This window comes from Lampetra planeri, chromosome 38, assembly GCF_965212315.1.
Source record: "Lampetra planeri chromosome 38, kcLamPlan1.2.h2, whole genome shotgun sequence".
Lineage (NCBI taxonomy): Eukaryota > Metazoa > Chordata > Hyperoartia > Petromyzontiformes > Petromyzontidae > Lampetra > Lampetra planeri.
In genome coordinates this window covers 9,073,376-9,100,962 of record NC_136144.1, presented here as the reverse complement: position 1 = coordinate 9,100,962, position 27,587 = coordinate 9,073,376, and the positions used below count along the sequence as shown (strand labels likewise).

Here is a 27,587-nt window from a genome sequence, read left to right as displayed (position 1 = left end):
AAATAATAAAAATAAAACATAATAAAATACAATTCTCACGACGTTTCGGCCACAATGCAAGCAGCCGTCTTCAGGTGAAGAACAGGTCTGTCGGAAAGACAACGTCATTCAGGCATTCAGACGTCATTCAGACATTCAGACGCTGTCTTTCCGACAGACCTGTTCTTCACCTGAGGACGGCTGCTTGCGTTGTGGCCGAATGTCGTGAGAATTGTATTTTATTGTGTTTTATTTTTGTTATTTTATTATTTCCCTTCTACGTGACTTTACCGAAAGAACCAAGAAGAAGAATAATAAAGTTACATTTTGTAAAGTTGGCGCATTTCATCCGTAGATACCAATGCGCGCCCGTGGATGGAAAGCCAGGAGACGAACAGAACACGCATGGCCAGGACTAGGCAGGCGGTGGGTGGTGAAGGCACCGGACTTGAGTAGACCCAACAACTCCGATCGCGTTTGCTTTTCGTGTTACGATTCCAGTGGTCCGTCACTCCGTTAACGATCGACTCCCAAATTACTGCCGACGGCTGACGTTGCAACAGACGAATGTGTGGGTCAGGGGAAGTGCCACTTGCCGGCAGCAGCCGCCACCTGTGAGGTGGCGTTGACAATGAAGGCGTTGAAGCCGTGTCATTTAAACTATTTTTTAACGTGTGTGTTTTTTTTAACCGGTTCACCATCTTTCCTCCAGTGGGCATTGATTGTTAAGAGCATTCATCAGGGAATTTAGGTACTCCCCCCCACCCCTTATCCCTCCCCTTCCCTTATTTTTCCTTTTCCTGCAAGGGGGTATCAGAGCTTAGGGAAGGCACCAGGGTTGTAGAGTTGATTGAAACTTGCTGCTTAGACAGCTTTCTATTGCACTGTAATGTGTTTGTGCTGGTGTCAATCCCCTTTGATATCCTTTGTGCTGTGTGTCTGCATCGTTTTGTGAATAAAATACGTTGGGAATAAAAAACAAAACTTTTTTGGTTTTTCTTTTACATTCTTTGCCGACGTGGCACGGACATGCCTAAAAAAACCGCCCAATTATTTTCTAATCTGACTCGGATAACGTATCCGAAAAGTATGCTACCAATGAACCTTCAGGCAGGGAAGCTGCAACGGTATAACGCTCCCGACACTGAACCACGTGATCCACAGCACGCCGGTTCAACTCCCGGGCACGGCAGTTTAAAGGATGTTGGCAACTTTCTTAAATCTCTCCCCCACTCCCCACCACCACCACTGCGTCCGTCCACCCATCAGTACAAGTGGGCACGCAGTCAATCGTGGTGGTGCGGTGGGGTTAAAATGTCGGTGCTATCGCTTCCTTCCAAGAATCTCTGGCTCGCGTGGACGAGGAGGCCAACATCTTCTTTCCAGGTGTCTCTGGAGAACTCGGTCGAGTGGAGGCCCTTCCAAAACAGAGGTGTTACATATTCTTTGGGTCTTACGGTATTGCCACGTAGGTTAAAATGAAAATGTATTTGAACCTATCTAAGTGAAATGTCGATTTAAACCTTTCGTGACTGCAGGGATTCATATTCTTGGTTCTTTCAGTAAAGTCACGTAGAAGGGAAATAATAAAATACCACAGCAAACGTCGTGAGAATTGTAATATTTAATTATAATTATTTTATTATTTCCCTTCTTCCTATCTACGTGACTTTCGGTAAGGAATATGAATTCATGCAGTCACGAACGCTGCAGTCAGGAAAGGTTTAAGTCAAGATTTAGAAGTGTTACCTTTCATTCATTTACCAGGTAAAGGCCCACTGAGTAATATCGCTCTTTTTTTCTTCAGAAGCGACCTGGCCACAACTCATGGCTCGATGAAGGAGCTCATCGCGTGGAAATGTAGAGCAGCCGAATGCTCTTAACGCACGTTTCTAATTGTGGAGGGAAAAGCCGGAGGACCCGGAGAAAAATCCACACGACCACGGGGAGAGAGACCGGCAAACTTCAAATGTACAGGGGTCAGGGTCGAAACCCACGACTTGCTGCTGTATACCAGGCGAGGTAGTTAACATCTCGCCACTGTGGCGCATTTGCAGGGCTGCACCCTTTGAACCTTAGGATTGAATTGGCACTGTTAGATTGAGCTGACACGTTTGTAAAGTCCTCGGGTTATCCCGGATTATCCCTGCTGCTTTGCAGTGGCCGGACAGCGATTGTGTTAAACACAATGAATGGCTTTAATTTTTTTTTTGGAGCACGCATTGCCCAATGGGTATTGGGAGGAAAAGTTAAAAGATTTATAAGCGTGCCTATTTGAGGCCATCCGATGGGACGCATACTTAAATAGGCAATTCTGTCTAATTTACGTCTTAATATTGAATTATGGAAAACAGCCAAGGTTAGCATATTGTGTGTTTCACTTATTTTTTTATTTTAACATGCAGATGATAACAGGCTATTATGTCTACCACACAGGTGTATATTTCATTAAAATAAAATACGGTACTACTATCCGTGTGTACCGCGCTGTGCGCGTTTTGGTCTCATGCTTCGTGCCCACTGGTAGACTGCTGTGATGCACACGACATCTCTGGATGTATGTGCTGGCCACCCACGCCGCTCGTGCGCCGTGCCGGCCTTCATAGGGTGCTACTCGCTAACAGAACTCGCCCCTACAGTCTGTTAAGGCTACACGGGGATGGGAGGAGGGGGGGGGGCTTTTAGTCTTTTGTTTATTTTCTCTTTGTGCACGTGGACGTGAAAGCTCACTTGGCCATTGACCCCCGCCCCTCTGCCCCACACACTGAGAGGCCGCGGGCAGAGCGACCGCGCGTTCACGAAACGGCTTCGCGGACGGACAGCGGGCGGATAAAGTGGGACGCGCGTGTGGTGGTGGGTGGAGGTGGTGGGTGGTAGGTGGAGGTGGTGGTGGTGGGTGGTGGGTGAAATGAATAAGGGCGAGCTTGATGGCGCGGGGTGGGGGGGCAATTAGGGACGGGCAAAGGTTGAATAAAAGGTGTAAAACGACGGGCAGGAGGACAGATGGGGAGCGAAATAAACAGGCGGACTGGTGGCTAAGATGGGGGCAGGCAGACACGGACACAGTCGGACGGACAGACCGGCAGACCAACAGGTAGTCGCAGGCAAAGACAGACAGACGGCATACATAGTGGATAGAGATAAGCAGACACGGGCAGATGCAGACGCAGAGGGACAGGCAGCCGTGGCTGAGAGGCACACGGTCAGATGAACGGGGCCGGCTTCGGTGGCAATTGGCAATGTCATTCATTGAGAGAGGGTCAGAGTTGAGTTGGTGGATCACACGGAGATGGAGCCATGGTGTGCGTAAGGGAAATTGGTTGTTGTTCGACAACGAAATAATAATGAGCCAGGATTACAGTTTTGCCTTGATTAGGTTGTCTCATCAGAGTGACACGTTACTTTTGTCCAAAAATAATTTATATTGCGAAATTTGTTTTATCCGTTGTGAGCACTGCTTGGTGCTGCTGCATTTCCACTGCCGTTATAAAACGTACCCGTGCCGTGCTGAGCCATTCGGGGATCGCACAAGGGAAGCTCCATTTCTTGTCCCAACGTGAAACGGTCACGTGACCCTGTGGCCTTTTTTTCCTGCCCTAACCCTCCTCTTCTCACCTTACCTTACCATCACAATCGTAACATATCGTTTTTTTCACGATGACAATTTGTTAACGTGTCAGATTTTTACAGCCTCTTATCCCTTCCAGAATCTTCCACTGCTATTTATTTCATCATGAGGCCTCCTTTGCCAGTATCAAAATATACTAATAGGGTTTTTCCCCTTTTTCTGGCAACAAAACTGACACCTTTTGCAAAGAATCATGTTTACATTAACCACAATACGTGCAGTCAAATGCAAACAAAAACAATACTCTGATAATTTATGCATTGTCCTTGAAACCGATTGGTCCACACCAGAGACAGCTTTTCTTCGAGCCTAGTCTCATATGGTGTTCGACCAGATGACACCAAAAGGCGCACAGTTTATTTGTCAAACTGAAACGCAGCCCCTTGTCCTCATGAAGCAGCTTCCTGACGTTATATTATCTTAAACATACAATTGAAACCCAATTTATATTTAACTTTTCATGATACGTGTGCTAGGTCAACTGTGGCAAGCCTCTCTGATATTTGACGTTTCCTCCAGATAATTAAAATAGTTGATCCTGTAGGGCATCTTCAGATGATTACAGTATTATTTTCTTTTTACTATCTTTATTTGATCACGTAAGGCCCGCTAAGCTAAATAGCTTTTTCAGAAGTGACCTGGCCACAAGTGATAACCCAATGAAGTAGCTTATCAATGTGGACATTTATAGCAGCCAAACACTCGAAATGCATGTCTCTAAATGATGTGGAGGGAAAAACCGGAGGACCCGGATAAAAATCCACACGATCACGGAGAGAAATTGCAAACTCCATCGATAGAAATCAATCAATCAAGTTTGGATATCGATAGCACTATTTCGTGCTGTACACGTAAAAGACAAACATTGCTAAAAGACTAAATCGCAAGAAAAATAAAATCAATATCCGGACAAATTAAAATCGCATTATAATAAATTGCAAGCAAAGGCATTTTAAAAAAACACTATAAAATAATCTTAAGTAAAAGCAAGTTGATAATTGGTTTTTTACCCTTCTATCTGGCAACAAAACTAATACCTTTTAACAAGGAGTCATGTTTGCATAGACCGCAATACCTGCAGTCATAATACTAACAAAAGACATAACTCTGATAATGTGCACTGTCCTTGAAGTTGATTGGTCCACACCCGAGACAGCTTTCCTTAGAGCCTACTCTCACATGGGTTGGACCAGATGACGCCAAAAGCTTCCCATAGTAAAAGCATTTTCAAAAAAGTTAGTTTTTAGATTTAATCTAAAATTGCTTAATGATTTTGAAGCCCTCAGATCACCTGGCAGGCTGTCCCACATACGAGGACTGTCCACACTGAAGGCCGCTTCTCCGTGAGTTTTGTTCCTGGCTCTTGGGACGACTAAAAGACCGGTACCAGAACTTCTGAGGGATTTTGCTGGTTCATATCTTAACAGCATAGAGGATATGTATGCTGGTGCCAAACCATTCAACGATTTAAAAACCATTAAATAACTTTAAAATCAATTCTATGACTGACCGGCAGCCAGTACACGCATGGTAGAATGGGTGTCACGTGGTGGGTGCTCTTTCTGGCTTTCGTCAGCACACGTGCTGCCGCATCGTGAATAAGTTGTAGTTTCAATATTGACTTTCTCGGAAGACCGGAGAAGAGAGCACAGCTGGTAATAAAAGCGTGCATCAGTCTCTCAGTAGTACACCGAGAGAGAAAAGGCATCATTAGCTATATATCTGAGATGAAACAAGTATAACCCGTAAAAACAAAGTTTTTCACTATAAATCCTTTATATGCGTGGCGGCTAGAGTCCTCTCGTCCTCTGGCTTGAGATGGCTGCCACCTATGGGTCAGATGATTGCATTGCACCATTAAGCAATTGGTAATTAAATATAATATTTTTGTCCTATAAAGTGTAAAATTTTGGAAAATATTTTTCACGAACATTAATTGTCTCGCACAACGAGTCTGTGTGGAAAATGTCAGCTCGATTGGATCACGGGAAGTGGGATAAAAAACGACCGAAAGATTTGCACGGTCGTAAGCAAGCAAGCGAACTTAATATAAAGGATTTAAAAAGGCCGTTTTGGTGATATATCTGATGTGGGCTTCAAAGTTCAAATGCGGATCAAACAAAACACCTACGCTTTTAACCTGCAGTTTGGCGTTTTCGGTCAGCGAGCAGAAACTTGTGAGCAGCTAATTTCTTCGGGTTTTTGCTCCAATTACCAGGATCTCTGTTTCGTCTTTGTTAAGTGCCAGGAAATTATGTGACAACCACATTTCAATATCATCAATGTACTTCAACAGGTTCTCGATGGGGCCTACATCATTAGGAGATATGGAAATGTATAGTTGCGTATCATCAGCATAGCAGGGTCGGAATCGAACCCACGACCTCCTGTATACCAGGCGAGGTAGTTAACATCTCGCCACCGTGGCGATTCCTTGGAGGTAGCAAAACATTTGTACAACTGATTTACTTACATTGTTAACAAGAGTGCATTCCTAGATAATCCCACTAATTTTAAATGGTTATCGCATGAATTACTGTTGTTGGCCACACAAAGAAACTGGAACCACTAAAGTTACGCCACTGAGGTGGTTCCGACAAGTGACATTTCTGATCTGGGCTCGTGGAATAATTTGGAAGAACTTTACTGACAAAATAGGCCCTCGTATGTCTCTTTCCACTGTGCAACCGAACCGTACCAGGGCCAAGCCAGCCTGGCACCGTGCCAATTCAGCCTGGCACCGTTCCAGATTGTTTTCCACTGCGGGAGCCGCGCCGTGCCGTGCCGCCCAGACGTCGTCGGCCTCGCCCCTGACCCGCTTTGTCCCCGAGCCAGATTCACATGAGTTGTGTGTCCAGAAAAATTTGCCGGCGTTGCCGAATGGCCGGTGGCGAAAAAAAAAAAACCCCACTCGTACCGGGAGGCGTGCGCTGGCTCTGCTCGGACGGGCCGATGTAAAAAAAAAAAAGAGGTCCGCGGTTTCCCCGTCGTTCGTACCGTCCACGCAGGAGGGATGAGCGCGCGTGGTGCCGGCCACCTTCCCCGGCAGGCAGGAGCACTTGACGGTCTGCGATCGCTCCTCGATCTTGTTCTTGTTGCAGCAGCGTCGAGCCGCGATGACCTCGCACGTGTCCGGAACTGCGCGGACGAGAGGGACCACGGGCGAAAGGGCCCCGGGGTGGTGAGGGCTCGCATCGTATTGCGTACGTACGTATGTTGATGCTGGTCAACTGCTCGTGTGTTCAAAAATGATTCACATCATCTGGGATATTGGAGACAAATCTGGCCAGGTGGCACTTAGGTTAAGAGCGTCTGTGTCACGCGCTCAGGTCGTAAGTTCACATCTTGGTTGTGAGTCAGAACCACTTCATAGGGGAGTAAACATTGTAGGTTAACTTCTTCTGCACCGTACGTTGCCAACCGCGCTAATCGGAGGTGCAGGGGTAAGGACAACACACTAAACACAAAATGCAAAAGCATTCGTTCGGAGCCTGCCGATTGCCGCAAAGGGTAGAGACTGCTACTTTTTTTGTTATCCCTCTTAACCCTTTCCCGTTCCAATGACATACGTACACATACAGGGCACTCACACGTACGTCATCGTAAAAGGCCACGCGGGAGGGCACGTGGCGCAGTTCTTTTTTGGCACCGGCTATCGTAGAGTGCGGTCGTGTCGCTTGCGAGTTCTCCTGTGGCGGAGAACGGCGTCTTTAAAAACAGCGGCGCTACCGCCTGTGCGTTCACAAGACGTCTCGGAACGGGAAAGGTTCAAGCGCTCGTACGTTCAGTGCGTTCACTCGATGTGTGTGGGGGGGGGGGGGTCTGGCTGCGTGTCGAGCATCTTCAGGACATCTGCTGCTGGCGAGTGAGTGAGTGCGTCGCGAGCACTTGAGGGAAGGAATGGTCAACACGTGGCGCGATCGGAAACGTACGCGTTAACCTTAACCTGACGTAGAATCAGAATATTTTATGCTGGAGGAATCCGATGAGCCATGAAGCTCTTTTTTCACAGATCCGTTAAAACTCTTTGCAAACAAAAATCGCCCCTGGAAATCTGCCCAATTTGTTGTCGGATCTCGGAGCCTGTGAGAGGTCGAACGTCGTTTGTGCTTGAAAGGGAGGCTGCCTGGGAACGCCACCGGGTGTTGTCGCCTTGAGCCGTGAAGTGGCCATGAGATGGCAGTAAATCAACGAATTGTTGAATCTGTCTGTGCAGAGCTCTGCGCGTTCATCCGCCGCGTGCATGGGCTTTCCCCCAGGACAAACCGTCTCCCGCGAGGTTCGTCGCTAACGCCGCTTTGCAATCGACGACGTGCGATGGGTTAGCGATAAGAGGCGATGGCATTTCTTCAGTCGGCCTTTTTCGATCGTGTATATATGATCGCTGCACTGTGCTGACGATTGCTAATAATGGTGAAACCGTTTCAGCAGGGCCGCGGGGAAGCAGCCCACCTCGCCGTGTCAAACATTCACAATCCCAAAGAGGAGAAACGCCGTTGGACCTTGCGAGGCAGCTTCTCGCGACGCTCTACAACGGCCGCCTTTTGGATTGCTCACAGTCCCCTGCGGGGCCTTTTTTGCCTTCTTGCATTTGGCGCAGAGCTGAGTTTTTTTCGTGCGCTTGGTGGCTTACCTCCAACGTTGCGTTGTGCGTTTGTTTTTTTCGTCGCGTTTTTTGGCGACCGTTTTAAACGAGATGGCCGTTGCGCTCAGTGTATCCCACGGTTGGCAGTGGCACAACTTGGGACCCGCAACACGCCCGAGGATCTGAGAGATTCGTAATGTCTGCGAGCTAATGGCGAGCATGCACCACGACTTTCCTCACATATACTCCAGGCTCTTTAAACTGGATATTATCGTTAGGAAAAAAACAATTATCGCTAATCAGACTCCCATGTTGCTTCTGCTCACACGTTTTCCAATGTATTGATAATGCATAAGCCACACTTGGCCCAAATCGCTTCATTCATGCTGTGTGGGAGGGCTCCCTATTAATTGTTTTGGCTGCCTCGGATACTTCCCATCCAATACTATTTGTTAATGATGAGAAAAACGCATTCGAACGAGAAGATGCTGTTGGCATTGGCTGCATTTCCCACATATTCGAGTTAGCTGCCTCTAAGCAAAAATACGGCTCTCAAGCGCTCAGCCCCTTGAGCTGGTGGTCTGGACAAGGCTGGGGCCGTTGTACACACAATGTGGGGAGTGGCATGACGTGCACGCAAGGCATGATGGGAGTCACACCTTGCTGTTGTTTATGAGCTGCACACCGTCTTTGAGTGTTGTTGACCAATCTATCTTGGCTACAGATCCCGCAAACTTGAGGGTTGACCTTAACTACCGGAAGCAAGACCCAATGTGCTGACCCCGTGAGCTGGGGAATAAAACAAAAATGAACACATTTAAAAAAAAAAACTCGGTGGTGCCCTAAAGATACTAAAGACTTTGCTCGCCCATCGAATTTGGATTGCAATTCGTGTTGCGACAAAAGCCTTTAGGATTCGAACGTCAGCTCCTTAATGACCTGAATTAATTTGCTTGCTGAGCCGATTCCTTTTTTTAGAGAACAACAACAAAATAAACGTGCAAGGAAAAATACCGTAATGCGAAACGCAAATCGCGATTCCGTATTGACGGTGGCGCACAAGCACATTCAATCACATTCTTAGGTTTTTTCGGTAAAGTCACGTAGGTAAAACATTAAAATTAATAAAAGTAAAATAAAAATAAAATAAAAATCACGACGTTTCGGAGGCAACACAAGCTTCCGTCTTCACAGCCCAAAAAAGAGGCCGGACATTCGTGTAACCGGCGACGTTTGGATGAATAAACCTTTCTCGTCGGAGCGATGAGTAAACTAATGGAAAATATCAACGAGTAAATAATAAATGGGCAAAATAATGAAGATGTTAGATCTGTTGGTAAAAGTGAGTGGGCTTTGGCCAGACACATTGCGAGGAGGGATGATCACCGATGGCGAAGAATGCTTCCATAATACAACGTTTTTTTGGGTTAGATCGCGTAAATATATTAATGTGTCGTTGTGGCGTTGCTCTCCAACACACCGGTGTGCTGTGCTAGTAACGAATTGGCACGTTCCGTTAACATGAGAAACCTTACTAATTGGCTGTGTCAGGTGGTAGCCGTTTTAGCGACACATTTATATATTTACGTGATCTCACCTAAAAATCACCTGTATTATCGATGATATTTGTTGCGAAAAGCCTACCACGTGTTAAAGCTGTGAAGAATACTAATAATAACACTGACGGAGCGGCAGACGAGAATTGCAACGCATCAGCGAGGATACGTCCGCTGAAGAGATGGAGCGGTGAAATTAATTCGTGCGCAGGTGCTAGGTTGGATTGGTACAACCGCAGGCTCATGGGAGGTGACAGCAGTTTGGTGCGAGGCTTTAATCCAGCAGTGACTCGAACGTTTTCGCACGCGGACAAATGGTGCTCAATGTGTTCATCGACAAGCCTTTTAAAAGACGCATTAGGCAGTACCGCGGTTATTTTGGTGACGTAACAATGCGAGTGCCCGGTTAATCTTGCGTTCGGAGGCAATCGGGAACCAGCCGGACGGAGCACGGCGAGTGGGTTGAAGACCCTGTCCATCCGACAGAACTTGAAGAGTGTTTTTCCATTACACGTGTGAATGTTAAACGGGCAATGCTTCTTTACTCCCACATGGGGAGAGAAGGGGGTGGGATGGGGGTGGGGGAAGGAAAAAAGCGAACAGAATTTAATAATAAAGACCTTTGCAATAAAGTCATAAGACTTGGTAAAAAACTTTTCTTTTTTTGCATTTTCAATTTTAGTCGGTGTCTCTGCGCGTGGCTTCTGGGTCAGAACGCTGAGCCCGGCTCCTCTGAGACCCGAGCATCGCGAGGTAATGGTCTTCGCCTAGCCACTGATGACTGCACGAAACATTCTGACATTTACATTCAGCGTTGCGCTTAATTTGGCTGGATTGCAGCCGAGAATTGGACACGCCGGCTTCACTGTCACGAGACAAAAAACACGAGTATTGCATGTGCGTATGTTGAACTTCTTTCGCACCGTACGCATGCGACCTTGCTAATCGGAGGTGCGGGGGGGGGGGAAGGACAACAACATTTACGCACAAAAGCAGTTCCTTGAGAAATTAGTTTTGTTCAGTAGAGATTTGGAAGTGCATCGCTTAAGCGGCTTCCTGATGTCGGAAGGAAGAGCGTTCCAGACGGCGGCAGAAAATGCACGCCCCCACTAAGTATACGCACAAAGAGGGAACTTGAAGCGATCTCGGAAGCAGTTCTATAAACTCTATTTCTTTGGGCCATTCTCCAACACACGGGGGGGGGGGGAGGGGGGCTGGTGATGCATCGTTGCGTGGAAGTTCTGAATGGATGCTTCGGCGCATGACAGGATGATGAAAAGCACCATCTAGAATAGTGAACGTGTGGAGTAATATGATGCGACGAATACGCCTCATCCTCGAATTCAGTCGGTAGAGCATCGCATCACGTTGGGCGCTGGACCCAGAGGATGGCAGAACTGCTGCCGGAGCCACTTGGACGAGGCCTCTCTCATCCCACACGACAGAGACGGGTTTCATGCTCTATAAGGCGACCGGTTCCAATATATTCTCTTAGTACATTTGATCCAATAGGCTTAATAGCAAAAGTTATTTCTTGATCTAACGAGCACCCGAGGTAGTGCTCATCTGTTCATGGCCTTGAACCAGTGGTGGACATTCCTCATTCCTATGGTGGGGGGATGAGTCTTTCTGGAGGTCAACCACTCCACTCTGCAGGGATGACGGGCTGGAGTCGACCTCCAACCTGGAGTTGAACTCGCACCCCATCGGATTGCGAGCCGCTCAGTGAGCAGAGCCGAGGCGGCTCAAGTCCCAAGGGTTATCGAAAGCTTCAAATCTAGAATTATCGAGGAGGGTTCCTGGATTAATCAAGGATTCACGGCCGCACAAGAACCCACGATTTCAATGGTGCAGGCTCATTGTCTCTGACGTGCACATTACGACTCTGACAAGTGGTTCTCAAGGGTGTTGTATATTGTGTCCCTCCACTCCACCCACAAATCATGACCACCAGCCACCCCCCCCCCCACTCCTAGCGCTCACCGCTCCCCAATACAACCCAGGTTTACGAAGGCCACAGTACACATAAATTACGTGTCCGTGCCTCGAGTCAATGTGGGGGTTTTAGTTCGTGGCGCTGACATTCCCCACGCACTTTAGAAATGTCTCCTGCACGGTATCCATGCCGCAGCCCAAGCTACTGCTTGAAAGTCTTCACGCCCCCCGCCCCCCGTCCCGTGTCCTCCCCCGCATGCCCCCCCCCCTCCCACAGGTAGATAACCACGACCATAGCCACGTGGGTCACCTCAGACTTGCGGTGACGAGATGTTAAATGCCTCATCTGGCATGTAGGAGGTCGTGGGATGGATCCTGACCCTAATTACACCCGTATATCCGGAGTTTGAATGTCTCTCCTCTGTGGTCGCATGGATTTTTTTCTTCGGGTCCTCCGGTCTTTCCCTCCACATTTAGAAAACGTGCACTTAAAGTATTTCGCTGCTATGAAATTTCACACAATGAGCCACTTCGCTCTCATTTGTGGCCAGGTCAGTGTGACCTTACCTGGTAAAATAAAAATAGTTCAGCAGTTTATTTTAGACGTGAAGGGCACAAAGCCACGAGGAGGTTCGCGGCACGCACTCGCCCCGACTGCGCGCGCCACGTTCTGCCGTTCGGCCCCAGCATCTGCCGCTTCGTCCAAATGAAACGGGCCGAACCGCTCGGCACGGGGGAAAGCCGCGACCACAACGACACCGATGCGACTTCGGCGCCGGATCGTTTTCCGAGAGTCGTCGAGGTCGTGTTTGAGCGAAAGCACGCCGTTTTAGACTTTAAAATGTTTACTCCGGGATAAAAAAAAAGGAAGGAAGAGCAGAGGAAAACAGTCCGGAATTAAATTTGCGTCGCACCGTGGGATTACTTTTCTGCCGTACCCGGGGAGGAGCCGCGCGTGTGGTATTTTTGTTATCCGTGGTGTGAAGGTTTATTTCCGTGCTTTCATGTTTGGAACAGATAAGCCGTTGGGGGGGGGGGGGGGGGGAATAAGAAGCCACATGAAGGAATGTAACACGCATTTTGTGAGAAAAAACCCCCAATATAAAGCCCATGTTGGGGCCGTTGCCAATAATGTTGTGCTTTCAAGGTCTGCGAGGCTATTTGTAATTCTTTTGTTTTGTCTCTTTGTAAAATGTTGCCCCATGCGCAGGCTCGAATTCATGTGTAACACAGAGCTGTGCATGGTCCTACAATAATAATAATAATAGTGCTGACAATTATTGTTGATTTACCAACAACATCTCCACGGAGTCCACCCCCCCCCCCCCCCCACCGAAGAAGGGCTTTCGCGACCAATATTATTCACAATAAAGGTTTTTGGGTGAAATCGCACAAGTTTAAATGTGTCGTTAAACCCGCCACCACCCGACGCAGCCAACCAGTAAGGTTTGTCAAAAAAAGTGCCAATTAGTTGCTACTTCAGCCCAATGGTGTGTTGGAGAGTAAATCCACAACATTTATCATTTGAGTACGACGTTTCGCTGGTTAATTCCATCAACCAGCATCATCGGGCGATTTTTGCCAGAATGTCGTTCTCAAATTGTAAATGTTGCGTATTTACTCTCCAACGCGCACCACCGGCGGGCTGAAGTAGTAACCAGTTGGCACGCTTTGTTCACGTGACAAACCTTACTGGTTGGCTGTGTCAAGTGGTGGTGGGTTTAACGATCTAACCCATACACCTTTATTGTGAATAATATTGGTCGCGAAAGCCTTACTACGTGTTTGGCCAATTCTTATCTCTCTTCGATGGCTGGGCTGAGACCACTTGAGAGCAGAGTTTTGGCATGGCTGTACGGGATCGAGTGTTGCCCCCTCGCACGTGTGGATTTTCTTTGGGTGCGCGGATTTCCACCCAAATCTAAACACTCATTGGATTCGATCTCGGGCTGTCAATGGTGCTGGCTCAGAGCCCTGATAATAGACTCGGCGCTCTTTGACCTCTGACCCTCCCAGACAATTCTTGTAGGATGCAACATTTGTATTTTGCATTATGTTTTTGTTTGTCCTTTCACCCCCCCCCCCCAACTTCCCCTTGCACAAGAGCCCCATCTCAGCCATCTCTCACCCACCACTAAACTATTTTATTTTAAAGCAAACACCCAATAAGCTATTTGCCCTTTCTCAGAGGTGACCTGGCCACATGTGATATCTCACCGAAGTGGTTGATATCATCACGCGTGGGAATTCATGATAGTAGCGTAATAATATAAATGCGTGTTTCTAAATGCGGAGGGCAAACCGGAGTTCCTGGAGAAAAATCCACGCGACCCCTATGGGGAGAGAAAACACGCGGAATCCAAAAATACAATAGGCATCGTCATGGTCTGGGATCGAACCCAGGCACTCTTGTGCTTCAGGCGAGAGGAATAACATCTCGCCACCGCGATGCACCTAATAGAATACAGGCGACAAATCAACGACAAAATGAGTTACGGTTGGAGCTGCTGATCGGTATTTTTTTTTACTCTTTGCTTAATGATAACGAATGGGAATTAACAGTTTCAGCCACGTGTGCCGATGGGTACAATTTAACGCACAGGGAACGATTCCATTTATTTTGAGCAGTGCGGTAATTAAGCATGGTCTCACCTCGGTGAATCTGTACGGATAATTGATTTGCTCTGCCAATGGGTGGTGGGTTGAGGGCCCACCACACAGCCCACTGCAAATAATCATGCACGCGTATGGTAAAAAAAACCCTTGAAATATTTAACATGTAAGCATAAGCCTTTGGCGTAACTATATGCGCGCATATCGTTACATATAATTAAAAAAAATGGTGATTTTTTATTCGTGAAAAATCGCACTCTCAAGGAGAGAAAACGACTCGGAGATGCGAGGAGGAACTGCAGATCAGCGGGAAGGCGACGGCTTCATGACGAAACAGGCACCAAATTCCACCCCGATTTCTGCGGTCCTCCATACATGTTAAGGTGTTATCGGCCAGTTAATGAGTGTCTACATTTGGGTGGAAATCTGCGCACCCAGAGAAAACCCACGCGTGCGAGGGGGCAACACGTTATCCCGTGCAGATGGAACAGATGGAGTACGCATTTTGGCTGTAAACACCATCTGGTATAGCCAAGATATGGCTCCTCAACGCCCATGGGCAGGTAGACTGACAAGATCCACCAACCATTGCTGCCTCCGGTTATCATGGCTGGTGACATCCGGTTCGAAATGAGTTCTACATGCATAGATACGCCTACTCCTGCGAGCGTGTCTGTTGAGCGTCCGTTGATAACAACTTTGCTACCAAACATCCTAATTGTCAAGGGTTGTGTGCGCGGTCATCAAGCGCGGGTCACGTGACCGCAGTCCCCCTTCCCTGAAAAGAAAACGAAAAGCAGCGACGCGCTGTGTTTTGGACAGGGCCGCTCCCGGGCGGAGCGAATTGCCCTCGCCACCATTAAGGCAGCGGCCGTTCATTTCCCAACCCCATTACGAGAATACGGCGTCAAAAAAAAAAGAAAGAAGACGTGTAAGAGTTGCTAAATTAACATCTAATATTTTAGCAATTTCTGCATAATGTGCATTCCCTGGCAGACAGCATTTCAGTGCATTGAGTCTCTCCTGTGGCTAATTAGGAAGAGGAATGAACGCTGAAGGCAGCTTAGGAACGAGCGTCCTACTTCAAATGTGCTGGGCTAGGCATGCAGCGGATAGTTTGTTCTTGGTCCAAGCATATTCTTTTCCCAATGTAAAAACTCGAATGCACACCGCACGTGCATGTGCGTGCGGACTTATGCACGTTAAACGTTTCTCGGACTCCATGCAGCCAACCGTGCTAATCGGAGGTTGCGGGGAGTGCTTACGTGCGTGTGCGTCAGGAAATCTCCATCGGCCACTCTCTCTCCACCGTTCAATGAAGGTGTCGCAACATCATCGCCGCCCCCTCGGCGTGTCCCGCGATGGCGCACAGTCGCGTCTCGCTCCTGCGAAATGTCACCGCGCCGTGCCCCACGCGGCGGCGGCGGCGGTGGTTCTCTTGGGCTTGCACCATCCTTGAGCTGCCATTCTGCCACCAGTCTCGTCTATTGACTGTCTAGCGGCGCGTCATGCCCAAGAACAAAAAAAAACCGGACTTTTCTGAACGGCCAAAAATGTGTCCTCTCATTTGGCTTCGTTTCCCCGAGCCGAGCGCCCTCCTTTTAATCTCGCAACGTAATTCCCAGCACGCATCTCTCCATATGTCTTGGCGCACTTTTAATCTTTTTTTTTTTCCCCACTCGTCCTTCATCGAGGTTTCCAATCCATAAATAATGGCAGATGATGATGAAGTGTGCACCGATTGAAGACCATCGGGTGCGCTTCTGTGGCTGTCTGGAACGCTGTTCCTTCTGATATTGGGAAGCCACTGGAGCTATGCACTTCCAAATAGATTAAAAACTAATTTCTTTCGAACTGCTTTTTGTGTTTTAGTTTGTTGACCTTCCCCGCACATCCGATTAGCACAGTTGGCTCTGTACAGTGCGAAAGACGTTCACCATACATGACAGCGGGCACGGCACACGAGGGGGTGGCTGGCCAAACACCACGCCCGGCCGCCTTTGTGTCCCTCGTGGCGATATTTACACACTGCTCTAGTTACTCATTTGAGGCCGAGTAAACCTAGGGGAGGCCTAGAACTTGTTCCGATAATCGTCACTGGTGTCGACTGTGAGCGGGAATCGAACCCGGGTCACCGGGTTCTTAGCGCAGCACGCTAACCGCTGCACTACCACTCCCCACAGTGTGCCACACGCAAGCACGCACGCACAGATGGAAGGTTAAATAGTCGGGGGCAGAGCAAAATCAGGTAATGAGAGCAAAATAATCCACACTCCAGATGCAAAGTGGCCCGCAGTACTAATTTCCCGATAGCGTTCAACGTGAAATAGGAATATTGGCTGCAAGCCGCACACGCTTCCCGGAAAACTCTGCCAGCAACCCATGCTGCTAATGAAAGCGGAGTTAATCTATCAAGCGCTGCCATTTTAAATCGGACGGACACCAATCTGCATGCGTTTAACGTCTCGGAGGTGCGATGCACGGACTTTACAATCTTCGCGTTTGCCGATCGATGGAATTGACCTTACAGGAATTTCGCCCGCGCTCGCAGGAAGCGATTGGACGTGAGTGGAAAAAAACACGAAATCACCCTCATCGGCAGTGTATGTATGTATGTAAGTTTAACTTCTTTTGCACCGTACGTAGCCAACCATGCTCATCGGAGGGGCAGGTCTGTTATTTGCATTCTACAAGGACCTAGAGGTAGTGCAGGGCACGGAAGGAGTTGCATTTATACGTGTGTGACGGTCCCACCTGATGACGGAGACGTGTTGCCTCCGAAACGTCGTGATTTATTATTTTATTTCTATTATTATTTTTATTATTTATTTTATTTATTTTTTACCTACGTGACTTTACCGAAAAAACCTAAGAGTATGAATCCTTGCAGTCACGAAAGCTTAAAATCTAGAATTATACGTGAAACGTCAGTCATCATCGCCATGACAACCATCCATGATCAATCCACTGCTGGATGATGGCCTCCCCAAGCCGCCGCCATCTCTCACGATTCCGCGATGCAACAGGACACCCAGCACCTGCGCATCAGCTGATTTAATCGCTCTGTAGATATCCTCTCAGACGTGATCCCCCTCCCTTCGCTGCCAGTGTGTCCCTTATTCTTCATCCCAACCTCCCTTTTCTCCGTCACGTGTCCCACCCAAGGCCCACTTACTTTCCTTAACAGAATTGTGTTTCTGAAACTGCGTGCATTCTCTCATGTACGTGTGTTAAACTTCTTCTGCACCGTACGTAGCCCACCACGCTAATCAGAGGTGCGGGGAAGGACAACAAACTAAACCACAAAAAGCAGTTCTAAAGAAATTATTTTTTTCAGTCTAGATTTACAAGTGCATAGCTCCAGTGGCTTCTTAATGTCAGAAGGAAGAGCGTTCCAGACGGCCGCAGAAGCGCATCTGAAAGCGCGTGATTCGGTGACTGCCTCTGTTCGATGATCAGTCGAAAGTCGCTGCGAGGATGACCACCGGAGTTCCCGTCATGATTCACACCCCTAATGCATGCGGTCCCATGTCCCTCCGTGTAAAGTCCACGCATGCATTTATCCCATACTGGTGGCAAAACAGTAAAACAAACACGCTCTGATCATATATGCATTCAGCTTATTGGTTCTTTCGGTAAAATCACGTAGAAGGGAAATAATAAAATAATAAAAAGAAAAAGGGAAACATTTTTTATTATATAATTATATTATTTTATTATGCTTCATTTTTATTATTTTATTATTTCCCTTCTACGTGACTTTACCGAAAGAACCAAGAAGATGATTCCCTGCAGTCACGAAAGCTTTAAATCGAAACATATATGCATTGTCCGTGAATCTCATTGGCCTACACCAGAGACAGCCTTCTTCGTGGGCCTGTCTCACCGGTGTTAGACCAGAGGAACGCTAAAAGACGAACAGTACACTATCATCATCACGGTGGCTAGGAGATGTTAACTACCTCGCCTGGTATGAAGGAGGTCGTGGGTTCGGACCCGACCCTGACGATGCCTGCTGTATATTTGGAATTTGCGTGTCTTCACTATCATCATCACGGTGGTTAGGAGATGTTAACTACCTCGCCTGGTATGAAGGAGGTCGTGGGTTCGGACCCGACCCTGACGATGCCTGCTGCTGTATATTTGGAGTTAGCATTTTCTCCCCATGTGGATTTTTTCTCCGGGTCCTCCGGTTTTTCCCTCCCACATTTAGAATAATTTGGCTGCTATAAATGTCCACGTGATAATAAGCCACTTCGTTGCACTCTCATCTGTGGCCAGTTTGGGTAAAACAAAAAGAGCCGTAGTCGCAATAGAGTCCTTTATCCAGCAGTGGATAGACCATGGCTGCTGCTGCTACAGATGATGATGATGATAATTACACACCATTAGGAACCAATTACCGCAGGCATTGTTTATTGGACCGTAATGTTAATAACGAACGCGGTGTTTTAACTCGCATTCATTAATATGATTCCATGCCCTCTTGTAACATAAGCCAGTGGGGATAATAACACCATTATAAAAGTAAAAATTTCTTCTGTAATTGTGATATTATTTAAATAAATTGGAATTTCCCTTGTTACTGCAAGGTGCTAATAGACAATAATTTGACAGACATGTAGATTTATATTATTATAATTAACAGAATTTAAAAAAAATCACGCTTGTAAATTCACAGTGCATACTTATAAATTAGCACTTTCCATTTTATAAGTTATATATATTTTTAAAAAGTGCGTAAGCGTTACGAGTAGTATCTCACGTTGATGATGTGATAATTTTCACACATGAGTGCGGAGGTTTTCTCCCTGTTTTTTTTAAATATTTTTTTCCTAAAAAGTACTTAAACATGAAAGATATCGGAAAAAAATCAATTATATGTGGGTTGGATCACATTTAGAATTTAGTGGCTGTGTGAACACCTGAAGCCGGCACTGCTTGGGGCCACGTGTTTAAATCTGCGGGGTTTTGACCACCTCGTGATTAAACCAGGTTTTGCAACTGCAGCAAGTTCATCTCAATTCGGTCAGCAAAAAAAAGACTTGACACCAATTTGTTTTTCAACTTAACTCTTTTAGCCCACAATTAACCCCTGTTCATGCTTGGAACGTTAAATTAATTTAATGCGTATTCTTGATTCTTTCGGTAAAGTCACGTAGAAGGGAAATAATAAACTAATAACAATATAAAACAATAACACTTCTCACGACGTTTCGACTGCAACACAAGCAATCATCAGCAGGTGTGGATTTTACAGCTGATGATGTCGTGAGAATTGTTATTGCTTGATATTTTATTTTATTATTTCCTTTCTACGTGACTTTACCGAAAGAACCAAGAATAGGAATCCCTGCAGTCACGAAAGCTTTAAATAAAAATGTGGTTTAAGGCGATTTTAATAAAAAAAACTATCAAAGGAACCCCTAAAATACATTGAAACGGTTTAATGTTTATTTTTTCAAGAGTTTCCATTCGTGGCATGAAAGGGTGGAACACTGCGCTTCCTCCAGCTACCACGGCCATGGAAAACACTACAGTCCTTTACCCACCGTTTTTGCCGTAGTCGTCACATTGTCCACGACTCAGTTTGCCACACTGAATGGATGGATGTCCTTCGGAAGAGGGCTGCATGCACAGCGGCTAAAACGCCAACAAATCCAAGCAGTCCACCGCCGTGGACATGACGCATTGACAGAGCGATTACTAAAGTGTATAAATATACCACACATGACTGACAATACGGAAATCCACTAAGTATAGAGACGCGTGCGAGCGTTCGATTAGCGAGGGTTATTGAAACGACTCCAAAATAATTCCACGGTGTCATTTTCTGGGGCTCCTTCCCTGCCAGAAGAGGTAGGCTTGGCTTATTAATCATTCAACATTAATAATTCTACTTCTTACCCTTGTTTCTATTTTTTACACTTGCCGAGCCTCTGGACCAGGGGTTGTCAATTCTAGATTTCAAGCTTTCGTGACTGAAATGATTCATATTCTTAGGTTTTTTCGGTAAAGTCACGTAGGTAAAAAAAATTAATGAATAAAAGTAAAATAAATAAATAAATAAAAATCACTATGTTTCGGAGGCAACACAAGCTTCCGTCATCAGGTGGAACCGTCACGTAGGTAAAATTTTAAAATTAAAATCAATGAACGTAAAATAAAATAAAAAAAATCACGATAGCTGTATTGTGCTGTGACGGTTCCACCTGAAGACGGAAGCTTGTATTGCCCCCGAAACATCGTGATTTTTAAAATTTTACTTTTATTAATTTTTATTTTAATTTTTTACCTACGTGACTTTACAAAAAAAAACCTAAGAATAGGGGTTGTTAACCTTGGGGATCCATAAATGCACGCGGCTCTTTAAGGACTTGCGTCACGACGTTAGTTATTAAGGACCACCGTATCGTATTCACGTGTGGTCATGGCTCTTGATACATTGAGTTTTTAAAAATGTATTGTTACGAATTCTAAAAAAAGGTTGTTCTTGTTGCAGGAGGATCCTGCTAGGTTGCCACAGTATGGGGCAACGAATTGCGATGTGTTACCCACTTAAGTAATTTGCGAGTATCTTTTTCAAATGTGGGAAATTTGGATCATGAAGTATTTTTATATGATGCCACGGGACCCTTTACGTCCACTCTGAAGCCGACTCGCACGCATTTTGTGGTTAATTCACCGGCAGTATTAACCAGGGCGGCTTGTTGGGTTTGAACCACGAACCTCTGGGGAAATTCCACGAAAATGAAAGTTCCGGAATTCCATTTGCACAATCCAGTAGTCCCATTGGGTATACATGGTAGATAAATACCAAACGATTTTATGTCATAACATTAACAGACAAATATTTGCTTATTGATATTAACCTAAGTGGCTTCCTGCTAAAACAACCTTTGGGAGGCGGTGTTACAAATCTTGAGTGATTGTTGGAAAGTCCTCACTCTTCAAGTGGGTTTTGGGTAACACTGGTCAACACACTTTTTCTGGCATAAGGTATTCCAACGGTTTTAAGGTAATTCTGAGGTGCTGATTCCAAATCTGGCATCAGTTTTTGTCTTTCACAGCAGGTTTTTGAGATAACAAATATTGCATTTTCAATTAAAACTGCAGAAGAAAAATATTAAATAAATGTTGATATCTACATAAAATGATATTATAAACACACTATCCTAAAAATACAGCACCATATTTTAACACTAAAGCAGTCACTGACTCGCAACAAACTTGAAATCATAAGTGACAGAGTTAATTTCGGGTAAAATCAATGAAAATTGGGTATACCGATAGTATTAAATGAGATGTGATAGAGCAAATCTGAGATCAAATTTGGAATCGGCACCCTGAAATTAGTCTAAAACAGCTGCAAAAGTCCAGGCCAGAAAAAAATGCTTTTTTTTTGTTGACCAGTGTAATCCACATACATCCACGTAGGCTCCCAGAAGGCAGAGGGCCCGATGATGGGTTGTGTAAAATAGCTTCGGAGACGTAGACGTATCGTCTGATTATTCATTTTGTCATCTTCTATTGCCCACGACGATGCTCGCGATTATTGTTGTCACGTGACGACCACTGTCGACTTCCCACAAGGCGGTACCGATTGTATTGACCCCCGAGGTGATGATGGGCTGAGCTAGCCGCATCGTCCAAAAATGGTTTGCCACGATTTTAATAATTCGCACCTGTGTGCGTACGTATGCACACATACACTCCAGGATTCATACGTGCAAGCACCATGACAACAATCTAAATCGCAACAGTTGTTGTCGTTAAAATAACGAATGGTCATATTACCCTGGTATATATCTTTTTTTTTTATATAAAAGTGTGAAATGTGAGCAACATTATATACGAAAAACTGCGACCATTTTGTTTCATGTTAATTAATATAAGAACATATTTCCCGCAACTCCGATTAGCACGGCTGGCTACGTGCGGTGCAAAAGAAGTTCAACATACTGTACATGCATGCCTGGATTCACAAAGAGAGGCGGGAAGAGGAACGCATGGATTTTGGAAGCATACGCAGGTTGAAGACGACACCATTCAAATTGTTCAGAATTATTAAGTGGGCTTGGGCAAGATGTCTCGCGACGAGGGAGTGTTAAATTTCGATTTAAAGCTTTCGTGACTGCAGGGATTCATCTTCATGGTTCTTTCGGTAAAGTCACGTAGAAGGAAAATAATAAAATAATAACAATAAAACATAATAAAATACAATTGAAGGAGTGTCAGTCAAGGGAGGAAACGCACGCAAGAGGACGATCATTGTGGAGATGGAGCGTTGAAATGGGACCATGAGCAGGCGCTAGCTGGGTTGCTGCATCGAGGGATCGTGAGAGGTGGCGATGGCTTGGGGAGGCCATCATCCATCAGTGGATCGATCTTGGCTCATTTAAAAAAAATCGCATCTGCTGACCATCTGGCAAAATGCAATAATGGTTTAAGTGCAATAATAGTTTAATTAAAGTGGACAAGTAGGTGAGAGTTGTACACAGTTTGCACAGCGAAATGGCAACATCTGTATAATTACTTGTAAAACCAATTACGTTGGTGGTTGAAGCCAAATATTGCATTATTATTCATAATTACATTGTCACTGCACCTTATTGCCCATTTAAAAATTAGGCCTTACAGACAAACATGATTGTTTGGTATTTTGATAACTCGCTGCAAAGGTTTTTTTTTAATGAGGCAGTAATATCAGTGTAGGCTGTTGGCATGCTTTTATATTTAGCATAATGGCGTTACGTATTGAGACAGATACGTCATTGTGCTGCCACATATAATAGCGTCCTTCGTGCATCGATAAAAGCCTCGCAACGTGTTAAGACTCTTAGTCCTGGATTGGGATGTTTTGCCCATTGAATGAGCCAAACGTTGCACCACTTTCTGGCTTTGACATTCCTCGAAGACACCGGTGGAACCATCAACCGCATGATCATAACGGCAACAGGCCAATGCGCACACCGCCTTCATGAAAGGACAATTAAGGACAAGGCACAGTGGTGCAATTGTGGCCACGCGACCCAAATCGTGGACTATATCGTAAAACACTGTAGTCTGTGCCCACTGGCAGAGTCAGTGGTGGGTGGGGTGGTACGTGCCCCCCCCCCCCCCCAGTGATCCGATCGAAATCCCTAATTTCGATCGGGTCATTGGGGTTTATTAGTAATAAATCGGCATTTTGCGACCCCCACTGCCACTGTGTAGTATATTATTACGTGCCAGGGACTTTATGAGATGACAGGACAATGGACTGAATCCATAATTGGCAATAAGTAACGGCAAAGCAGTTATTAGTGACTCACAGAATTGTGCGCAGTTGCGTATAGAGTACACGACTTCCCTGAAGGCAAACATCTTAAGCGATCGCGATGCCGATTAAACACGGTTCGAATTCGACCCTCGATCGATGGATGCGCCATCACCCGTCGAATAAAAAGCAAGGGACAAATCCTTCCTTATGAGACCTCCTTTACCAGTACCAGTTGAAAGGGTAAAAACCTATTACTATATTTTGCCACTGATAAAGGAGGTCTCATAGTGTAAATGCTTACCCCGAGCTCTCAATACTCTGATAGTGCGCTGTTTTTGAGTTGTACGCCTTTTGACGTCATCTGGTCCAACACCAATGGAGACTAGGCTCTAAGAAAAGCTGTCTCGGGTGTGGACCAATCAACTTCAAGGACAGTGCATATCATTATCATCATCAGAGTTGTTTCTTTTTGTTTACATTTTGACTGCTTGTGTTGTGATTATTGCAAACATGATGGCTTGTATAAAGGTGTCAGTTTTTGTACCAGTTGAAAGGGTAAAAACTATTACTAAATCCTTACTTACTAACAACTCCTATCATGTTTCATTGCTGGAGGGGTTGCCCCCCCCTTACCTGAAAATCCTGGCTCCGCCATTGTCTGTGCCCCTTCAACGGAGGAGGAGGAGGAATACAAACACGACACAGAATCTCTCTTGAAGCCCTCTCGTGGCCAGCAGATCTAGACATTGGCATTTAGCTCATCGACATGTTGCTGCCATACACAGGACGAATAACAATAAACGGGGTGTTTTGCACGCCACGTGCATGGGAGTGGTCGTGTTGGTCGTGAAGCTGTCGAGTGTGCAGGCGGTGCAACTGCACCGGCACCCATGGGCCGGAGCACCTCGCTGAACCGAGGTGCTTGGGTTAGTTGTGTGTGTGTGCGTTTGCGTGTACGTGTTATTTGTTTTAGTCATCTCGGTCATCTCGGTCAGTCGACCCGTGGCACCTGCTGGGTCTGCCCCGTGACCTCCTGCCAGCGGGCGTTCGACACTTCACGTGGCCTCAAGGTGCACTTGGCCTGGCACAAGCGTCGTGGTGACGTCACCGCCACTTAGTGGCGAATGGCGGTTGTTGTTGTTGTTGTGTACGTGTGTGTGCATGTCCGGGGAGCGGTAGTGTAGCGGTAAGGACGCTGCACTATGAACCCGGCGACCCGGGTTCGATTCCCACTCACGGCCAACAACAGTGATGATTATTTGAACCGGTCCTGGGCTTCCCCTAGGTCGACTCAGCCTCAAATGAGTACCAGGTGCGGTGTGTAAACATCGCCATTGGGGAGACAAAGGCGGTCGGGCGTGGTGCTGGCCACCCACCTCCTCGTGTACCGTTCTGGCCTTCATAGGTGCTCGCTAACAGCACTTGTCCCTACAGTCTGTTCAGGCTACACGGGGGGTCTTTGTTTTGTACATGTCCGTGCCACGTGGGTGTGTGCTTCTGCGTTTGTCTCGTTTGCGACTGAGGACACCTCGACGGTCGTGTATTTATGTGGGGGTCATCCGCGAGGACCTCGGGCGAACACAGAAGTATTTGTGTTTTATTTTGCCGTCGTTTATTGCTTGTATTATTATTATCTGCCGTAATTTCATTGCAGTGTTATTTTAAGTGACGTTTTTGTGTGCGCCGCGCCAATTTTCTCCAGCACATATTTTTTCTCTCTCCCTCCCCTTCTGTAAGCATATCAATATCTGGCGCGCGGGGACAAAGCGCACACTCCCAATTTTCTACCCAGTGGGAATTCGCCTTTCTAATAAAGCTTGAAAATTATTTGCTGTCTTCCAGTCCACTTATTTATTTGTTTTAGCTTTATAGAGTTGTAAGGCAAATATATATATATGAGCGATCGTCAAAATGACCCGTTGGATTATTCCTCCTCGCCCCCCCTCCCCTAAACCGCCTGACCCCAACTCGGTTCTGTCTGGAGAGTGCTTCAGTTGGCTGAGAAGAAAATGACCAGCGGACTTGCGTGGGAGGGAATTTTCACGAGCGCGCGTGCGCGCTCTAGCTCGCACTCTGGCGGAGTTAATAAGTGTCCCTTTTACATGGTTTGCGCACGCCCATCGCAATAACTGGTGGATGCCAGGAGTTTCAGCCCCTGGCAAACCCATTTCTCAAGGAAGGCCCACGAGTGACTTTGACGTTTAGGGGAGGAGGAAAGGAAGAAGATAGGGGAAAAAGCAAAGAAAATAAAAAAACCCCACCACCTCGGGGCGCTATACGGCGGTAGCGCCGTCATGAACCCTTTCCCATTCTGATGACGTACGTCTTAAACGGCACATGCAGATCCGCAGATGTGCACGTCATCAGGTTTTCTGTTCCGATGACGCCATCGGAACGGAATCGGAAGAAAAACGGAAATTAAATCACTTTATCGGCACCGAGCCTCCTCCCACAAGGCCATGCGGGAGGGCGTGTGACACGGTTTTGTCACCGGCTATCGTAGAGTGCGGTCGTGTCGCTACGGTTCTCTGCTGAGAGTACAATTTATTTAAAAACAACGGTGCTATCCCTTTCGGAATAAATTGTGGCCACGCGACCCACCATGGAACATGCAGATTCTCTGAACGGGAAAGGGTTAAGATGCGTCGATTCGCGGGAAAATAATGGACGTGCTGAAAAGAAATATGAAGATGTTTTCATTAAACGACGCATGCAGATCCGTCGACTGCTATGGATTAAGTGACACGAGAGACACCGAGAGCCGCAAACTCTGCCAGTTTGAATAAAACTTCACCGCGCATCGATTCGACCTTTTTGTCTCGCGTAAATTTCCTCCACCTAGCGAAGTCTAAAAAACCCAGCACACCTCTCAAGTTTTCATTGGCAGGGACCAGCAGGGCCTCCATGGCAATACGTTTCGATCACGCATCTTCCCCATATCACGCCCCCCCCCCCACCACCACCTCACCATCTTCGCTGTCGCGGCGACAGCGTTGCCCCCAACAAAATATTTGAGCCACCAGCCACCACTGCTCGGCTAGGTTCCAACAATTCGGCTTCACATTCTCCATCAGGGGGGGTCACCTGGGGCAGCCACCCAACCCGCAATGTTTTTAAAATAAAATTTTCAGAATCGCAATATTTATTTTTACCGGAGGAATCCGATGAGCTATAAAGTCACGTAGATAGGTTCAAAGAACTATGACGTTTCGATCGTGACTTTACCGAAAAGCCCAAATAATATGAATTCCTGCAGTCACGAAAGCTTTAAGTCAAGATTCAAAGCTCAGTAGTTTTGACAGATTTCCGTTGACCTCAGCAGAACGACAGCCTGGTTTGGCCTCACGACTGGCGTTTCATCTCTACGCAAGACGCCGACTGCAGATTGAGGTGCTCCTGAGCGCAGAGCCACCTTGCCACGTTGGGCGAGAGGAGTTGAATCGAACAACTCTTACGGCTTTCGTGGATGAGTGGGAGGTGCAGTGGCGCGGCGCGGCGCTACGAACGATGCGACCCCCGCGTTCGGATGCCTTCCACGGCTAAGCTCGTCCGTGGCGAGTGAGACGTGAACGAGTCCTGGGCACGCCCACTTCATCAACCTGCACCGATCAGCGTGGTGAAGTATGGTCAAATAACCCCCTCCCCCCCCCGTAAATGACATGGGGTGAGAAGGCCATCATCCATCATTAAATCGACAACGGGTTGTACATTATTACAGTTATTACCGGGTTCACTTTTCACCCTGCAGACAGTTGTCTGATACCGTGATCCGTGTCTCATTAGTGCTAGTGGAGTTGATTTATATGCAAAAACAATGTCAGGGGGTATTTTTCTTATTTTTGTTTTGATAAACTTAAAGAAAACCTTGAGACTGGCTTATTTTGCCATCTTATAATCCGATACTGTATATGCATATTTATAATCACTGATATATATTTTTTAAATCTCAAGTTAGCATTCAGCCAGTGCTCATCCTCCGTTGACAGGTCTGACACAGTGTTGGACATTCTACTTATCTATGATAACCAG

General features: G+C 46.4%; 1 protein-coding gene across 1 annotated transcript in view; it reads right to left on the bottom strand.

The window, feature by feature from the left end:
* LOC144731166 (chemokine-like protein TAFA-1) overlaps positions 1–26,464 on the bottom strand; it is a 42,419-nt gene extending 15,955 nt beyond the window's left edge. Inside the window, exons 1-2 of the mRNA XM_078612131.1 lie at positions 26,425–26,464; positions 6,605–6,745 (exon numbers count right to left, since the gene is read on the bottom strand). Coding sequence (XP_078468257.1) covers positions 6,605–6,745; positions 26,425–26,464 — 181 coding nt within the window. The remainder of the gene's footprint in view (positions 1–6,604; positions 6,746–26,424) is intronic.
* Positions 26,465–27,587: the final 1,123 nt, after the last annotated feature.